The 17,126-nt window shown below is 41.2% G+C and overlaps 1 protein-coding gene across 1 annotated transcript; it reads right to left on the reverse strand.

The window, feature by feature from the left end:
* Nucleotides 1–214: 214 nt before the first annotated feature.
* Nucleotides 215–1,912, reverse strand: pou4f4 (POU class 4 homeobox 4). The gene is made up of 2 exons (XM_039680324.2): nucleotides 1,643–1,912; nucleotides 215–1,238 (listed from the first exon to the last, which is right to left on the reverse strand). The coding sequence occupies exons 1-2, from the start codon at nucleotides 1,760–1,762 to the stop codon at nucleotides 330–332; spliced, it is 1,029 nt and encodes a 342-aa protein (XP_039536258.2). The 5' UTR covers nucleotides 1,763–1,912; the 3' UTR covers nucleotides 215–329.
* Nucleotides 1,913–17,126: the final 15,214 nt, after the last annotated feature.

Consider the following 17,126-nt stretch of genomic DNA (forward strand, 5'->3'; position numbering starts at 1 on the left):
TTGATGCGTTCTTCACACAAAGAGGTGCAGTGTATTCACAGATATGTACACAGATGAATATAAAAAGAGTTGTTTTGAGTTAAGAGAATAATCATTATTATTCAATTCTCGATTTTTGTACAATAATTGCAACGTTTAGTTGATGTCGGTCGTCCTCTCGGTCGTGTTGTTCTTGACACAATGCCACGACAAACTTTTTGGGACAGTTTCTGTCTCTGGGATGTTGACGCCCAGCTCCCAATTCCTGCGTGACGCGCTTCGCCTCGCCATTGAAGAGTTTTGTCACCTTTAATTCAATGTTAAGTTTATTTAAATGCGTTGTTTCTGGCCTAGTGCGTGGCGGAAAACTTCATCCGTTTCTGCTTTTGCCTTTGATTACAAAACCACACGCGGACCACGTTTTTTTTCAGGTCCAGTTTCTCGGCGATGGCAGCGATTTTCTCCGACGACGGTCTCGGCTGGACGGCGAAGTAAGCCTCCAGCGACCGCTTCTCTGGAGCAGCGATCGAAGTGCGTTTTCTCTTCTTGTCCCCGCCGTTAAAAATCTCCGGTTTGGCCATTTTCTCTCTCTGAGCCCGTTCTGCCTCCTCTAACCACGCTTCCAGGATAGGCTTGAGGGCGACCATGTTATTGTGGGACAAAGTAAGAGACTCGAACCGACAGATAGTGCTCTGGCTCAAGCAGCCGACCCCGGGGATTTTAAGATTGGCTAACGCCGAACCCACGTCGGCCTGCGTGACCCCGAGTTTGATCCGCCTCTGCTTGAAGCGCTCGGCGAATGACTCGAGCTCCCGGGGATCAGGCTCGGAGTCTCCGACGCCGCCCAGAGAGGTGTGCGAGCCCAGGCTGTGGTGGTGCATGTTCATACTTTGCTGGTGGTGATGCTGCATGTGGTTAATTGCTGACATGTGCGAGTGCGGGTGGGAAGCGGTGGAGCAAACGTCGGAGCCCATGCCTCCGATGGAGATGCCGGGGTTGAGGTGGTCGAGCAGGTCGCCCTCCAGGCCCTGCGTCGGCTGGTGGTGGGGATGGTGGTGGTGAGAGGTCAGCACTGACGGGTGATGGAGGTGCCCAGAAGATGATGTGGGAGTGCAGGTCATGCTCGTCATGGTGGTCATGGTGTGGTAGGTGGCATCTGGCTTGAACGGATGACTCTTTTGAGCCATGTCGACCGCCGCCAGCGCCTCGGCTCTCTGGAGAAGGGTCTCGTCGAAGCCGGCGAAGATGTTACCCTGCAACTGCGTGACAGAGAGCAAGCATTAGTATCCGTGGCAAATTATTATTATTATTTTTTTTTTACAACAAAAACGTAACAACCAGATTTTGCAATCTGCATGCGTTTATTATTTTGCTAAAGAGTGTTATAAAAAGTTTATGGGAGCAAATTGGGTCACTTTTAGAAAATCATCTTCAAATGAATATTCAATTAAACGCTCATTTCGAAAGTGCTGTAACAACTTCTATGATTCTATCTTTTTAAAATAAACTCAGTCAAATAAATGCAGCGCAAGACATAATTTAAGCCAACTGAAACTGATGCACTTCGATTTTTTTTTGTCACGGAGAAAAGTTTAGCCCACTTATAATGCAAACGACTATGTGATCATGAATCGCAAACATCAGAATAAAATATTAAACTCACCGAGGGCGTGGGCAAACATGCTCGCCGGATCGCCTCAGAGCTGGAGTGTAGAGGTGTGTATTTAGGCTCGTGCAAAATCGGATGCATACTAAACGGCTGTTTGCTATTCATGGACATCATTTTGGCAGAGGTGTGAGGGGGTCGCTTCTAGTCTTCCTCGTTTATCTCCGGTTTACCCCAGTACAGCGTCGAATCTGGATGGTCAAAACTGAAAAGATATGCCTGAGAAAGTCTTCTTTTCTGGCTGAGCTGGAGCCAGGCGCATGCAAGCTGTCAATGTCTGTGATACAGTAGGAATTTACGCAGGCACCTAAAATATAACGCTGTCTCCTTTAGCCCCGCCCAGATAGGTACAGGCCCCGCCCACCTACTATTACAGTACCTTCGACTGTTATTGGTAAGTTTGGGATGTGAACACGCCTCCGGGGTTTTTGGTCCCATTCCCCATCATGTGCGCTGGAGCAAAGAAGGCGTGGCTTTGACTCTGAGACTCTCATGGTGTGTTTTCATTGGTGCTGGGATTTTGACAGGTCGCCTTAGATTGGTTGTTGTGAACACTGCGATCTTTATGTTCACACATGCTCTTGGTTTAAATGTCTGTCACCATATGAATTGTTATGATCCTCATTAATACGAAGATTCAAATGAAAATAACGATTAGTTAGTCATTTTGAAAATACATTTTAACCTCTTTTTTAATGAATTTTGATTAGAACATTTTTATAATTTGTCATCACGGAACACAAACTAAAAGTCATACTTGATGCACTTTTTCTAGTCATTTTGGCAAAGAAAGACAGAATATGAATATAGGTTAATTGGATTTGAAATATGAAACTCAAACTTTTATATTTTGTATTTTCTGTTTCTTTTAAAGGTAGACAATATTAATATCTGTCCAGGGACGATGGATGAAAAATAGCCTTTTGGCTAATTCTGCTAATTAATGCACACTGTCCCTGTCAAATAAATTAATAAATCAAAAATAAAAATAAACAGTTTTTATTGTGTTGTGGGAAGCAAGTGGTGTGTTTTATTTTTATTTTTTTCTTCGTGTGGCCAGCCTTAACAATTTGGTACATGAATTAATTATTGTTCATTTACTTTGTGGTATGCACCACAATATGGATTCTCAAATAGGCTGGAATGATAAGAGCCCATGTATAATTAAATATTGATAAAAAAAAATAAAGGTCAAACAAATGAGAGCAGTCAATCAATCAAATACCTCAGTCTGACAAATTAAATGCTGCCTGGTACCACCATCCGTTTGCATCAATGAATGATTGAATTATATTCATAAACACGTCATAAGTACATTGATTGGATGTCTTGCTTGTCAACTTATGTAGTTACACACATATAAACACACATAAAACAGCCGCTTTCATGCCATGTGGTAATTCCCATAATTGAGAGATTGCAAAATGTTTTGTTTTAGTGAATAGATCACATTACCCTTCATGCAGTGAAGCTGCTAAAATGGGAAGTTCATCACTGGACCCTGCTGTGTGATCAGCACCTGTGGGTTGTGTGTTGCACAGGTTTGCTAGTGCACGCAAGCTGCTCTGGATTGGCTTGTATAGAGCCTGTATCTATCACTCTAATTGGTGCTGAAACCCCAGACATGGACAATAAAGTCCCACAATGGGAGAAGGAGTCTCTGCGAGTGTGACTCAGAAACCTGAGCTGCAGACGCAGATAGCAACATCGTCCCCTCGTGCCTTGCTCTCCGGCAAGGCCTTGGCACCCGCTCATCAAATATGCATCAATGCTGCCATCTCTCCCCCAGCAACCGCTGTCACTGGGGACTCCGAATGCTGTGGGACGGACGGAGAGGCACAGCAAAAGTGACAGAACAGAGAGAGAGGCAGTCTGGGAAAGAGACATGTAGATCGAGAGACAGACACAAGACATACTTGTTGAATCTATCGAGTCGTTCCTTCTTTCTCTTTCCCACTGCCGACACGGAGTCAGTCATTTTCCTGATGAGTTTTCTGCAAACAAGCCTGGGGAAGTGCTTGATTATTGCTAATGGAACATTTTCCTCAATGAATATTAATGCTGAAATGGGGAATTGGTGCTATTGGCTGTTAGGATTCCTTCTGCAGATGATTAGTGGAGGTGTTCAGACTGTTCTTTTCTGTCATCTACAAACTACTGTATGTCGAGAGCTGTAGGTCAAAGACAGTGCTGTTTGCCAATGTTCACCATAGTTGACTAATGATGCTTTTGGGAAACGCACCTCTGTCGACTGGATATTTGTGTGTCACAGTATACATAAAAATGCTTTGTGGAATATATTGGACAGAATTCCCCATGTCTCCAATGAATGAATTCTGGCAATATTTACTCACCCAGCAAATCAGTAGGGTCCAAAACAGCACTGAACCCAATGACGTTCACTGTAAAAATAAACATGCTTTATCTAATCAATAAAATTGTGGCAACAGATTACAAGCATTCACTGTAAAAAATAAAATAAACAAATCCGTTAAATTTACGGGAAAACTCCGGCAGCTGTGGTTAACAGAGTTTTCCTGTTAAAAGTACGGTAGCAACATTTTAGGTTTTACAGACTTTGACCGTATTTAATTTTACAGCAATAAACCGCATTTCATTATTTGATATCATGTTAATTTACTGACATTTTGAAGTATTAATATCTGTTTTGTTCAATTGCAATACACCGACAGCCACAGCCATCAATCGCAGCAATAATGATCAATCAAAGCTCATCATTATCAGCTCTTCCACAAGAGAGTTCATACTACTATATAGAAGCTGCACAGTGTCATTCACACAAACATTAAACACCATCATGGTAACATGTTGAAATTTTAAAAATGAAATAAGAATTAATTTAACAACGTTAAATGTAACATAAAACCCTGATGAACATAACTGATAAGAAAAAAACTAAGAAAATTATGAATAAACAGTTAAAATACATTAAACGTGAAGTGTCACGTGGGGAATTGTGGGAAAGTCAATTTACATTTTTTCACTGTAAATTATACAGTAACTTCTTCACTTTTTCACTTCCAAAAACTGTAAATTTAACAGTATTTTTCAGTAAAACATTAAATGTACCATTATATATTTCACAGTTATTTACCGTATATAGTAAGGAAACTTCACTGTTGCATTTTTACAGTCTTTTACTGTTAAAATCACGATCATTTTTTACAGTGTTGTTATTAATTAAATGGAACAAATTAGAATTGAGTAATAATGAATCAAATTATTACTTAAAAGTTAACCATTTAAAATGGGTAAAGTTTACACCAACACAATTATCAGACATCAAAGATTAAGTAAGAACTCTTTATTTTGAATTGCCAACATTGAAGACACCTGAGGAGAAAACCGTACAAACCTAAAACAAACACTGATCACCAATGTACGTTCTTTTTTGGGGAAGTTTTACTAATTTTAAAAGGTTAACTTTTAAGGAATTAACTTGATTAATTATAACTCAATTCTATTGTTAAATTGACGTAATAATATTGCTTGTAATCTGTTGCCACATTAGATTTACAGCCCCTCAATGGATGAGGGAAATTATTATTATTATTCTTTAATCATCTTCTTTTGTGAAGAAATCATTTCTAACTGGTTTGGAATGATGTGGGTGTGAGTAAACGATGACATCATTTTCAATTTGTGGGTGAACTACTGTACCACTTCACCTTGTACCCTTGCTTCTTGTCTTTACACTTTACACAGTGTATTTGTTTTTCTGCGACTAATCGCTCAAGTACAGCCAGATTTATTGTTGAGTGTGTGTGTGTGTGTGTGTCATGCCAGAGCTCTGAAGAGAGAGTGAAAGCAAGACGTCAACACAAGTAAATATTTCTGGTACGTTAAGCAAATGGACACGCACATGAGCGGGTGTACCCTCCTTTTTCCATTCAAGCCTCCCCCATTTCGTGATTGGTGAATTATTGATAGGGTGTAAAATCTAACATTGTAGATATGTGACCATTCACCAAATCAGCGGCTTCACACTGAGGGGCTGCCGACGGGAAGGGGAGTCTGAGCACACACTTTAATGTAATTGCCTTTAGGGTTCCTGGTAAATATTTTATTGTCTGCCAGCACAAATTAAAGGTAGGCCTACAAAGTGACCGAAACGGGGTGATTCCTCACTTTGACTTTTTGGGTCTTTATATTCAGAGGATCGTCGTGCAAGATGCTCACCTGGGAAATGAAAGAGAATGTGTTTGGGAGAGCCGTGTGTGCTGGTGGTGGCCGTTTGGTTCCCTTCACTGAGGCTGAAAGAGCTCTAAAGTGATTTTGGTGGAAAGAAAAGAAAAAGACACGTGGATGGATGAGCGGGGGGGGGGGGGGGGGGTGTCTGGGACTCGTACATTGCCAGTCAGAGAGGAAAGTAAGCAGAAAGATGGGAACAGGAAAACTTCATTACCTGATGGGGCAGTGGCCAAAAAGACATTAAAAATGAATGGCAGCCGACACAGATGGTAAGCTGACCTGGATGGGATGTGAAGCGTCGATGGGAAGATTTGTGTTTTTCTGTTCCACGCTTAGTGAACAAATTCTCAGGTCCAGGTTGTTTTTCTCCTCTGGGATTTCTGTCTGTTATCGCCGGTCTAAACGAAATGAAACCTTTTACCCCTTCGGCAATGATCCCTGTTTTGACTTTAGGATCCTTAAAGATACAATCAGTGCTAACCTTTCTAGGCCTTTTCCAGTTGTTTTTTGGTGTAGTCGCTTTCCATCTCCTCAACCCGATTTCTTTCCCAGAATCCGTCCTGTGATCCCCGCACCGTTCCTCTGTTACCTGCCGTCCAAACAGGACGGGCTGCACTAAGTCTGGATCAATAGATTAACTGAGTGGTTATGAATTATGCACAAGAGCCCTACAGCAGTTGAACATAAAGAGCTTGTGCTCTTGAATTGGCGTGTAAAAGCTAAGTACAGGCCTGTTTACTTGTTCCCCGGCATGCTGGGTGCTGTGCTTCGAGATCGCCCCTGGGACCTCAGTCAGGTAAAAACAATGTGATGGTATTGACGGGATGACTTGAACTCAATTTTTTTCTCTAGTTATAGGCTGGTTTGCTCGAGTTTGTCTCGTCGATCTCTTCTGGATCAAACCTCCGAGGACGCAGCTTAATATTCCACCGCGCATGTAATTTTACATTTGCATACAATCAAACTTGGTGTCACTCATGTTTTTTTCTTTTGTTCTACAACAGTAAAACAAAGGAGGGAAAAGAATAAACAAGCAAAATGCTGTAAATATGATAGTGAGGGCATATTCATGATATGTAAATCTCAGTGTAGTACAAAGGAAAATAAGGATCTTCTTATGCGCACCAGGAACTGTTTTGGAGAAGACAAGCGTGGCACATTGAGACAGATCCGTTGTGTGACTTTTACATAACCGTCAGCCGCTCGTTCGGTGCCAAATAAGAAGCTGTGAAAAGAGGAAGAAGGCCCAAAGCTGAAACATTTGTCTTGGATCTCCTTTCTTCTTTATTTATTAAAATATTAATGTCTTTGCTTGAGGCCAAGTGTGTTTATGCACGCCGCTCAGAGCGTTGACCAAAATGCCGACTGATGCTCTCTCATTGATTGTGGGTGTATGTGTGTAAGCAGAGGCTGCCCGTCACCCAACCGCCCCTGCTGGCCCCGTTCCTCCGCTTCATCTGCCCTTATTACACTCTTCAGACGGAGCGGCTGCTTTGACTCGCTGTGTCGGACACTTCAAAGGACAGCTGTGTTAATTGTTGGTTTGTTTGGAGATGCTGTGTTGCAGACACGCTGGAATCTTTATGATGTGAGTAATGAGCTGAGGAACGAGAGAATAAAGAGAGCACAGATGAGTATTTTCAAAAGCTCTGGTGGATGCGGGATGACGTGCATTTGTTTATGAAATCTTCTCCCATTCGAGAAACCATCACTGGATTCCCTTTATAAGTTGAGGGACCCGTCGTCTCAGGTGTTTTGGGGCGAGCAGGCAAAGTCTTCTTCTGTTTCTCCAAGTATTGTAATACTACATGGTGCAAGTGTTTATCCAATACTTTAAACACAAAGTTGCTCAAAGATTGTAGGCAACTCTTGGGAAACTCAATGAATCCTGTTATGATTATAATATATGAAGAATGGCCAACAGTATTGTTGCTGATCCTCATTTCCTGAGTGAGGAACTACCTTGGAAATCCATGATTTAATAAGTGGGCCCCAATATACTTTGAAGATATTTTTCGTTGGAATAAGTTGGAAATGCGTGAGGAAGTGTAAAGTCCAGGGGTCAGAGAGTAAAAGTCCTGCCATATGTTTATTCCCCCCATGAACTCGGCAGACACAAACCTATTACGCAATCGCCACAGAACGAAGGTAGGGTTAGCGTCAGTGTTATAGCTGTAGAAAACTTTTCCGCAAGTTTGCTTTGGCAAGCTGTCTCAAACTCCCATGAAGAACTCCAAACGCAGTGCTTTTGGCCTGATTTTGTTTGAAATGACGTCACATCAGTTTGTTCTTCGATTTTGCCTGAAGCATATGAGATGTAGATGTAAAGCTGCTGTGATGCAAGACAATTCTGTGATGCAAAAACAAAAAGTAACATATTGATTATTAAAAGAGTAGTTCACTTTTGAAAAAAACTTTTGCTGATGATTTACTCACCCCCGTGTCATCCAAGATGTCCATGTCTTTCTTTCTTCAGTCGAAAAGAAATTAAGGTTTTTGATGAAAACATTCCAGGATTTTCTCCATATAATGGACTTCAATGGGGTCCAAATGAGAGTTTCAGTGCAAACTGTTCAAAGGGCTTTAAACGATTCCAGACGGTGAATAAGGGTCTTATCTAGGACCCTTCGAGTCATGACTCGAAAAAAGATTCGTTCATTTTGATGAACAGGAGAGTCACGAACGCGCATCACAGAACAGAGCAAGGCGAGCATTTGAGCTTATAAAACTTAAACTTTGTTATTTATTTATTAAATGAGCGATCGTTTCGCTTGATAAGACCCTTATTCATCGTCTGGAATCTTTAAAGCCCTTTGAACAGTTTGCACTGAAACTGTCTTTTGGACCCCATTGAAGTCCATTATATGGAGAAAATCCTGGAATGTTTTCATTAAAAACCTTAATTTCTTTTCGACTGAAGAAAGAAAGACATGGACATCTTGGATGACACGGGGGTGAGTAAATTATCAGGAAAAGTTTTTTCAAAAGTCCTTTAAGATGGGACTTGAGGTCTCTGAAACCCTGACCTTTCTTGTACTTGACCTTTATGGTGTCTAGATGTATTTTGGGTTCATTAGTAGACTTCTACTACTGATATGGGCAAGAGATGCCCAATCGTCGTAGTCCACTGAGAGAGGTAATGGTCTTGAGGGTCTGCAGGTGGCCTGGTGACCAGCGCAACACCATGAGGAACACTGAAGAGCAGATTTTGAAAGCTCTGGGGAACAGGGGGTGGGTTTGGGTCGGGTAGGAGCGCTCGGGACCCCAGCTGGTGCAGGACGGGGTCCCATTGTGCTCCCCACCCTCCTCCTCGCGGCGCTAACAGGATTAGGCGACGGAGAGCACCCTCTCCTCAAAACCCCAAGCTTTTCCTTGCATGTCCCGTCTGATCTGGGGTTTTAAGGGTCCACTTGTCATGCTTTAATAAACCAGAAACCTCTCCCACAGGGAGACTTTGAGATTCAATCTTCAAGACTGCATCTCCGAAGCACAAGCTCACAACTTTTGGATGTTATGGCTCCTCAACATGGGCTGGCTTTCATTATGACTCATAACCATGCTGAAGAAACACACATAAACCAGCCTGAGGTGGTTTGCCGATCTAAACTGGTTTAAGATTCCAGCCAGGCGTGTGTTTCCCGTACAACAATGAAACTGGCTGCGTAAATGCCATTGCTGATGCATCGCTGAAGGAATCAAGTACACTCTAAAAAATGCTAGGTTGTTTCAACCCAACTTTGGGTCAAATGTGGACAAACCCAGGTTATTTTTTTTAATTAAAATTTTAACCCAACGTTCAGGTTTGTCCATATTTTACCTAAAATTGGGTTAAAACAACCCAGCATTTTTTAGAGTGTGGCAAACCAGTATATGTCACGTGTGTGCTGGAATAACTTCTTTTAATAAATCTGTTTGAAATCGAATTAATGCTAGATGTTTTGATGTAAATTACGGACATGGCGTCTTTACAATTACAATTACAATTTATTCTTAATTTTGTTTGCATTTGGAACGATGGTTTGGGAAAACGCGACTCATTGAACTATGCCGATAACGACGGAACTTGCGACCATAGTTGGCTAACGGTGCTTTCGCTAAATTTCAGCCCTGGATAGACGGATACAAGAGAACATCTTAGACCAGAAAATGAGTTTAACATTAGAATGCATTATCAAAAAAACAAACAAAAAAAACACATGAATAAATCAAATTGGTCAGAAGTTTTTTTAACACAAAACTGACATTGTCATTTACAAAGATGTGGGGTAGTGATGAAGAAGTGCAATTTTTTTCTGAAACTTTGACATGTTTATTTGCATTTTTGGCTCCGTTTAATCCTTTACGCATCCTAAGATGAAGATGTCACTGTCATCACGAGATAAAAACTTCTCCAAGGCTCCGAGGAAGGGAAATGGATGCACACGAGTGTCCTGACCTTCTTTCCCTGTGGACTTGAGCCGGACTCTACAATGAGTCTCCAGCAGTCTGGCGTTCATGTACAAAACCTCCCGTATCACTTTCTCACAGCAGATACCACACACGTCCTAGACGAGGGTCCTTTCACCCTTTAACCTCAACCCACACCGACACATGCTGTGGTGGCAGCATTTACCTTTACTCTAGTTTTTCAGTGTCTTTACTCAGTTTTCCCCTATTCCTGATATCAGAGGTGCGCTGTAAATGCAGCTGTAGTCCTGATGGAGGCACAGCGCTCGTACCTGACAGTGCGGCGGGACTCTCATTACCACAACAATGAAATAATTATGAATGCCGCAGCGAGACTTCATCAGAGGAATATCTATTGTATTATTTATTCAGTCCCCTGGTTCAGGGAGAACACATATAAACTTGCAGCCATGCTCTACCCCATGCACACTCTCTCCTGCCTGCCTTCCAAAGCGGTGGCTGCTCCGGCCCCTGTTTCATTCTCCACTTGGATCTTTTGGATGGACTTTGCCTCTGATATTCATGGCTGACCCTAACCGTCTCAGAGGACTATTACAGTCTGCACACTGCCAGTTGGAGGATGTTCATTCGCCAGTAAGCGGTCAATACTCTGATGGGTTCATGACTCGACGTGGAACCAGCTGCCTTCGGATGGAAGGCCAAAGCACTGGCCCAGTCCATCCAGGAGCGCTGCAGCGAGACCAGTGAACACACACACAGGTGAGCGCTGTCTTCTGGCTTGCTGGAGGGGTTTGCCTGATGTGTCTGAGTGAACTCGTGTGGGGTGCGCTCATGCCCTGTGTTTCGCTCCTGTGTCCGTCTTTGCAGTGAGGTTGCACGATGGTTGTGAGAGAGCAACACAGGATCATAAATAATGCAGCGCCTGCCTGGCAACGCCATTGCTGCTGCTTGGCAACTTCTAAAATGCCGTAGTGTTGTGGGGATGCAGTGGGCGGAGTCTGCAGGTGCTCGGCTCCTCTTTCTCCTCTTTCTCATCCGTTCATCCGATCCCGGCTCGGGAGATCACTAGCGTACCGAGCAGATGCACGTCCTGCTCACTCAGCTGAAACACAGGAGGCCTTGTTCTCCGCACTGTAATACGTCACGCATGAATACGTCTCAGCCCGCACTGAAAATTAGGCTTTTTATCATACAGTATAGTAATGTATGCACATGTGATTCAAGCCTTACAGAGGCCTGGGAAGATTCAGTTTTATTACATCAAAAGAGATCAAGTTAGAAAAACAGTCGATTTAGAGAGCTTTTTTGGACATTGAAGATTGGCACATGCCACACAAATGCATTATAAATCATGGTCACAATAATTGTAATTGTAAAAATGAAAAGATGAAAATATTTTCACTTGTTTGATAACATGTAACATGAAATATTGGCCAGAACTAGATATCACTTTTACACCAATCAGCTTTCAATTTTTAAATCAGTCTTTCAAGTTTTCATTTCTATAGTACATTTTAAAACAGCCACAAGACTGAACTAAATGCTTTATAAAAGGAAACATTAAACAAAATCGAAAAAAGGACGTAGTATGCATAAATCCAACTATAAAAACACAAAAGACACCAGTTAAATAGCCAAGGAGAAAACATGTATTTTTTTAAATGCCAATCTGATCTCTATAAAAGAAGGGACTAAAAGAAGTTTCTGGTTGTATATAAGGATGCCCTCCAGCTATAGTGTGCGCTTGGTTTTTAAGGGATTTATACACACAAAAATAGAATTTTAAAATCAATTCTAAATTGGATAGGGCACTCAGAATGGGAGTCATGTGACCGCTTTCATGGCTTAAAAATCTGGCATTTTGGACCAATTGAAGGCGAGCAATTTGTGACTCAGATGAACCACAGTTTAAGTCATCGAAACAAGTGATAAATGCATGGACAAGTTTTATCGGTCAAAGCACGTTTAATTTTAGATAGTTGCCTTTCAAATAAACATATATAAAGAATATCACAAAGAATACATTTTCTTCTTTTTAAATCAACAAAGATTTTTTTTGTTCCCCATAATCATTTGGTCATAATTTCTTGCATCATATATACTGTATCAGCTTCATTTGTGAAGCAATACTGATAACATTAAAAATTCAGTAAATGAAGATTGTGTTTACATTTCTGTTTCCTCTGCTGAAGATAGACGACCAGTTAAACCAACTTCACCAACTCAAGCATACGTTTCTGTTTGTGTGATTCCTAGGATTGGTCGGTTCAGTGATGTGTGTCGTAGTTCCCTTTTGATGGTGCTCAGATACTCTGGGTTCAGTTAGTGTGGATATCTGCGCCGATCGGGGTGTGTGTTCAACCGTTTGTCTGTATTGGAAGCACGGGGTCTCGGGCCGGCCCTCGCTCTGTGGTCCGTTTGCAGGAAACATCGGCCCGTCGGGTGAAGGTGTGCAGCTGAAAGATTAATAACTTACCACCTTCTCTGATTTGTTCATGTAAATTATTAACCATCAGCTCATTATCAATTATTTAAATATCAGACTTTGTTCTTTTTTCCCATGCTCTCATTCACAGAAAGAGTTGCAGTCCCGTCTCTGTTTTGGACGCATCTTTCTCGTGACGTAGTGGCGTAACTCGTCTATAGTTCTGTGTCTCCTAAATCACGGTTAACACTCGTTTCTGTCTCCTAAAACATGGTTAATACTCGTTTGTGTCTCCTAAAACACGGTTAATACTTCATGATGACACAGCGGATATGGGAATGGCGAGCAATGCTCTCGGGGCAGAACGATGACACTGATCAACAGCTTGATGAATTCCAGCACAATATCCACACAAATGATTATGGAGAACATTACTCAACATAACTTTGAAATTCTTCAGAATAAAAGTGAATAATTGGACTAATAAAACATTAAAAAAGTATCTGTTGAAGCCTTTGTTAATTGATATTATCCTAAAATAATCTTTTATAAATTAATACAATTATTAATAATAAGGTGGTTATTTAAATAATAATTTCTGAAATAAATATATAATTATTAATAAAATTGTGATTCAGTATCAATTTCAGGAATTAAACACAAATACCAGTCAGAATTTTCATCAGACATGCGTTTATTCTTTGATTTTGAAATAATTAACTGCATAACTGAAGATGGTGAAATTATAGAGACTGACTGTGCCTTTGTGTGATTTCATATATGTTGATCGTAATTAATGTGATTGCCAGATCAAATCATAAACATTATTATGAAGGAATAAGCAATTAAAGCTATTATAATTTAATATGAAATTGACCTTGTGGATATATATATTTTTTGGTCCCCATGATGAATCAATCTTATATGCAGGATTAATCTAAAATAGCAGAAAGTTGAATGTGATGGGTGGGTTTTACAAATCATTTTGTCAACGCAAAGTCACCATAAACCATGAAAACCCAACGTATATTATTTTTGTGTACACATGCCTCAAGTGAAATTACCCGGAACAAGACGGGAAGTGAATACCTCATGAATACCTCAAAACATGTTTGAACACGGTTTAACATTTGTGTGTTATGTTTCATCATTCGTCTATGTAAATTTCCCAAAAAAAGTGTTGTACCTTTCACCAACTTCCTGTTTGAAAGGTCAGAGGTCAGACATGTATGCCACCCTACCTGCTTTTCTTATCATTTCCCAATGAACTTCACCAGAGGCGAACAGCGCTCCGGTTCGTCCAAATCGACAGCACTGTGAGTCAGTGTGTGTAAGTCAGTGTGTGTAAGTCAGTGTGTGTGAGTCAATGTGTGTGTAAGTCAGTGTGTGTAAGTCAGTGTGTGTGTGAGTCAATGTGTGTGTAAGTCAGTGTGTGTGTAAGTCAGTGTGTGTGAGTCAGTTAACCGATGCAGAACTCTTTGCTCAGCGTTGCCACCAATTTGATGTGTTTATGATGTCAAGAAGAAGCCTCATATATTTTGCATGAGATTTGCTGTTTCCTGTGATGGTGCTCTTAGGTGAAGACAGACACACGGAGGTATAACAAGCCACCACTTTTGCTCTCATTACGTCTCAGAGGCGAGATGGAGGGAGATAGAAGAAAAGAGAAGTTTAGCGGCACACCCCACTCTCTCTCTCTCTCTCTCTCTCTCACTCTCTCTCTCTCTGCATTAAGAGCTGCCTGGGGGCATGCGAGCAGGGCTGGGGGGGTCGGTTAAGAGCTGTCATTTAAATAAGCGTTTACAGAGAGAGGAAGAGAGCTGGGGGAGGAGTAGGCAGAGAGAGAGAGAGAGGGCGAGCGAGCGAGGGGGTGGGGAACAGTCTCTTTAATGTGTCTCTGATCTCTCGCACCAGTCCACAGCTGCTGCAGCAGCAGGCCGTCCTGCTCCGCCATATGTTCCCTGCGCTGCTCCCATTATCCTCCCTGGAGCAAGGGCCCACTCACAGCCTGTGTGGCTCGCCCGCCAGGGTCGGCTACTGTTTCAGCGCAGCTCTCACTGCTGTCACCGCGCTCGCACCCCCCGACACACACACACACACACACACACATCTCTATCTCTGGCTTTACCTTCCCACCCCATCAGTGGCCTGTTGTATTGAACATGGACTTTATTTGTGGCTTCGCCCCGTTTTAGAAACCAGTTAAACGCGAATAGTTTTGAGCTGCATTAGCCCACTGTAAAAAGTATGAAAGCTTGTTTCCACCACTGAATACAAAAATTGTAAAAAATAATTGCGACTTTTTATCTCACAGTTGCGATATAAAGTCGCAATTGTGAGAAAAAAAAACAGAACTTTTTATGTCACAATTATGACTTTTTTTCTCACAATTGCGACCCAGACAACATTATAGTTGGCCCAGATCCGGCCCACATCTGGTACACAAGCATTCCACATGCCCCGGATGTGGACCAGATCTGGGCCAATGCTATATTGCTGTCTGGGGAGTTTACATCTCGCAATAAAAGTGCATCTATCCATGATAAAAGTGTGCCTGTCCATGATAAAAGTGCACCTGTCCATGATACAAGTGCATCTATCCGTCATAAAAGTGCAACTATCCATGATAAAAGTGCATCTATCCATCATAAAAGTGCATCTGTCCATCATAAAGTGCATCTGTCCATCATAAAGTGCATCTGTCCATCATAAAAGTGACTCTGTCTATCATAAAAGTGTATCTATCATCATAAAAGTGCATCTATCCATCATAAAAGTGTATTTATCATCATAAAAGCGCATCTATCCATCATAAAAGTGACTCTGTCTATCATAAAAGTGTATCTATCATCATAAAAGTGCATCTGTCCATCCTAAAAGTGTATCTATCCATCATAAAAGTGGATCTATCCATCATAAAAGTGCATCTGTCCATCATAAAAGTGCATCTGTCCATCATAAAAGTGTATCTATCATCATAAAAGTGCATCTATCAATCATAAAAGTGCATCTGTCCATCATAAAAGTGCATCTATCCATCATAAAAGTGCTTCTGTCCATCATAAAAGTGCATCTATCCATCATAAAAGTGCATCTATCCATCAAAAAAAGTGCTTCTGTCCATCATATAAGTGCATCTATCCATCATAAAAGTGCATCTGTCCATCATAAAAGTGCATCTGTCCATCATAAAAGTGCATCTGTCCATCATAAAAGTGTATCCATCATCATAAAAGTGCATCTATCCATCATAAAAGTGCATATCTCCATCATAAAAGTGCATCTGTCCATCATAAAAGTGCATCTGTCCATCATAAAAGTGTATCTATCATCATAAAAGTGCATCTATCAATCATAAAAGTGCATCTGTCCATCATAAAAGTGCATCTATCCATCATAAAAGTGCATCTGTCATCATAAAAGTGCATCTATCCATCATAAAAGTGCTTCTGTCCATCATAAAAGTGCATCTATCCATCATAAAAGTGCTTCTGTCCATCATAAAAGTGCATCTATCCATCATAAAAGTGCATCTATCCATCATAAAAGTGCATCTGTCCATCATAAAAGTGCATCTATCCATCATAAAAGTGCTTCTGTCCATCATAAAAGTGCATCTGTCCATCATAAAAGTGCATCTATCCATCATAAAAGTGCATCTGTCCATCATAAAAGTGCATCTATCCATCATAAAAGTGCTTCTGTCCATCATAAAAGTGCATCTATCCATCATAAAAGTGCATCTATCCATCATAAAAGTGCTTCTGTCCATCATAAAAGTGTTTCTATCATCATAAAAGTGCATCTATCCATCATAAAAGTGCATATCTCCATCATAAAAGTGCATCTGTCACACACGAAGCCATATGTTCGTTATTGGCCAGAGGCTAGTTGTTTTACTTTATTAATTTTTAAATAAAGTTTGGCTTTTATTAACCAAACATTACTTCATTTTTTAAGTTAAATCAACAATATGTTTTTTTACAGTGGCGTTTGCATGAAATAAAACTGAAGTAATCAGGAGTTCAGCATCTAAAGAAAAGGCAAACGGAGCTCAAACCCTCCAGAACGGCAGAACAGAAGCTTCTGAGAGGAGTCTTCATTAAGGTCCTGTGCCTTTGATCGCCTCATTAGACAGAAGACGGCTGAGGCACGTTGACATATTCATTTTCATTCAATGGAGAATTTCAACTACTGGTGAATACAGGAGCTACAATCATTAATCCAGATCTGTGCTCTCCATAAAGGATTAACTGAAGCTGGTTCTGTGTGAGTGACAGGTGAAGCTGTGGGACAGATCTGACTACAGTGTTTCCCAGCATCCACTGGGGCCGAACCAGCAACTCACACCCCTTCATGACTCTGTTTACTGAACTTTCCACCGGTGAAATATTTATTAGAGAAGGAAGATGTGGGATGGAGGCGAGGGGCACGGAC

This window comes from Pimephales promelas, chromosome 19 (genome assembly GCF_988280905.1).
Source record: "Pimephales promelas chromosome 19, fPimPro1.hap1.1, whole genome shotgun sequence".
NCBI lineage: Eukaryota > Metazoa > Chordata > Actinopteri > Cypriniformes > Leuciscidae > Pimephales > Pimephales promelas.

What these genes read in the sequence shown, in the direction of transcription:
- pou4f4 (XM_039680324.2), bottom strand. Translation starts at nt 1,762, where the DNA reads ATGATGTCCATGAATAGCAAACAGCCGTTTAGTATGCATCCGATTTTG. An exon ending in CATGTTTGCCCACGCCCTCG is followed by an intron (nt 1,239 to 1,642) that starts GTGAGTTTAATA and finishes TCTGTCACGCAG; the next exon opens with TTGCAGGGTAACATCTTCGC.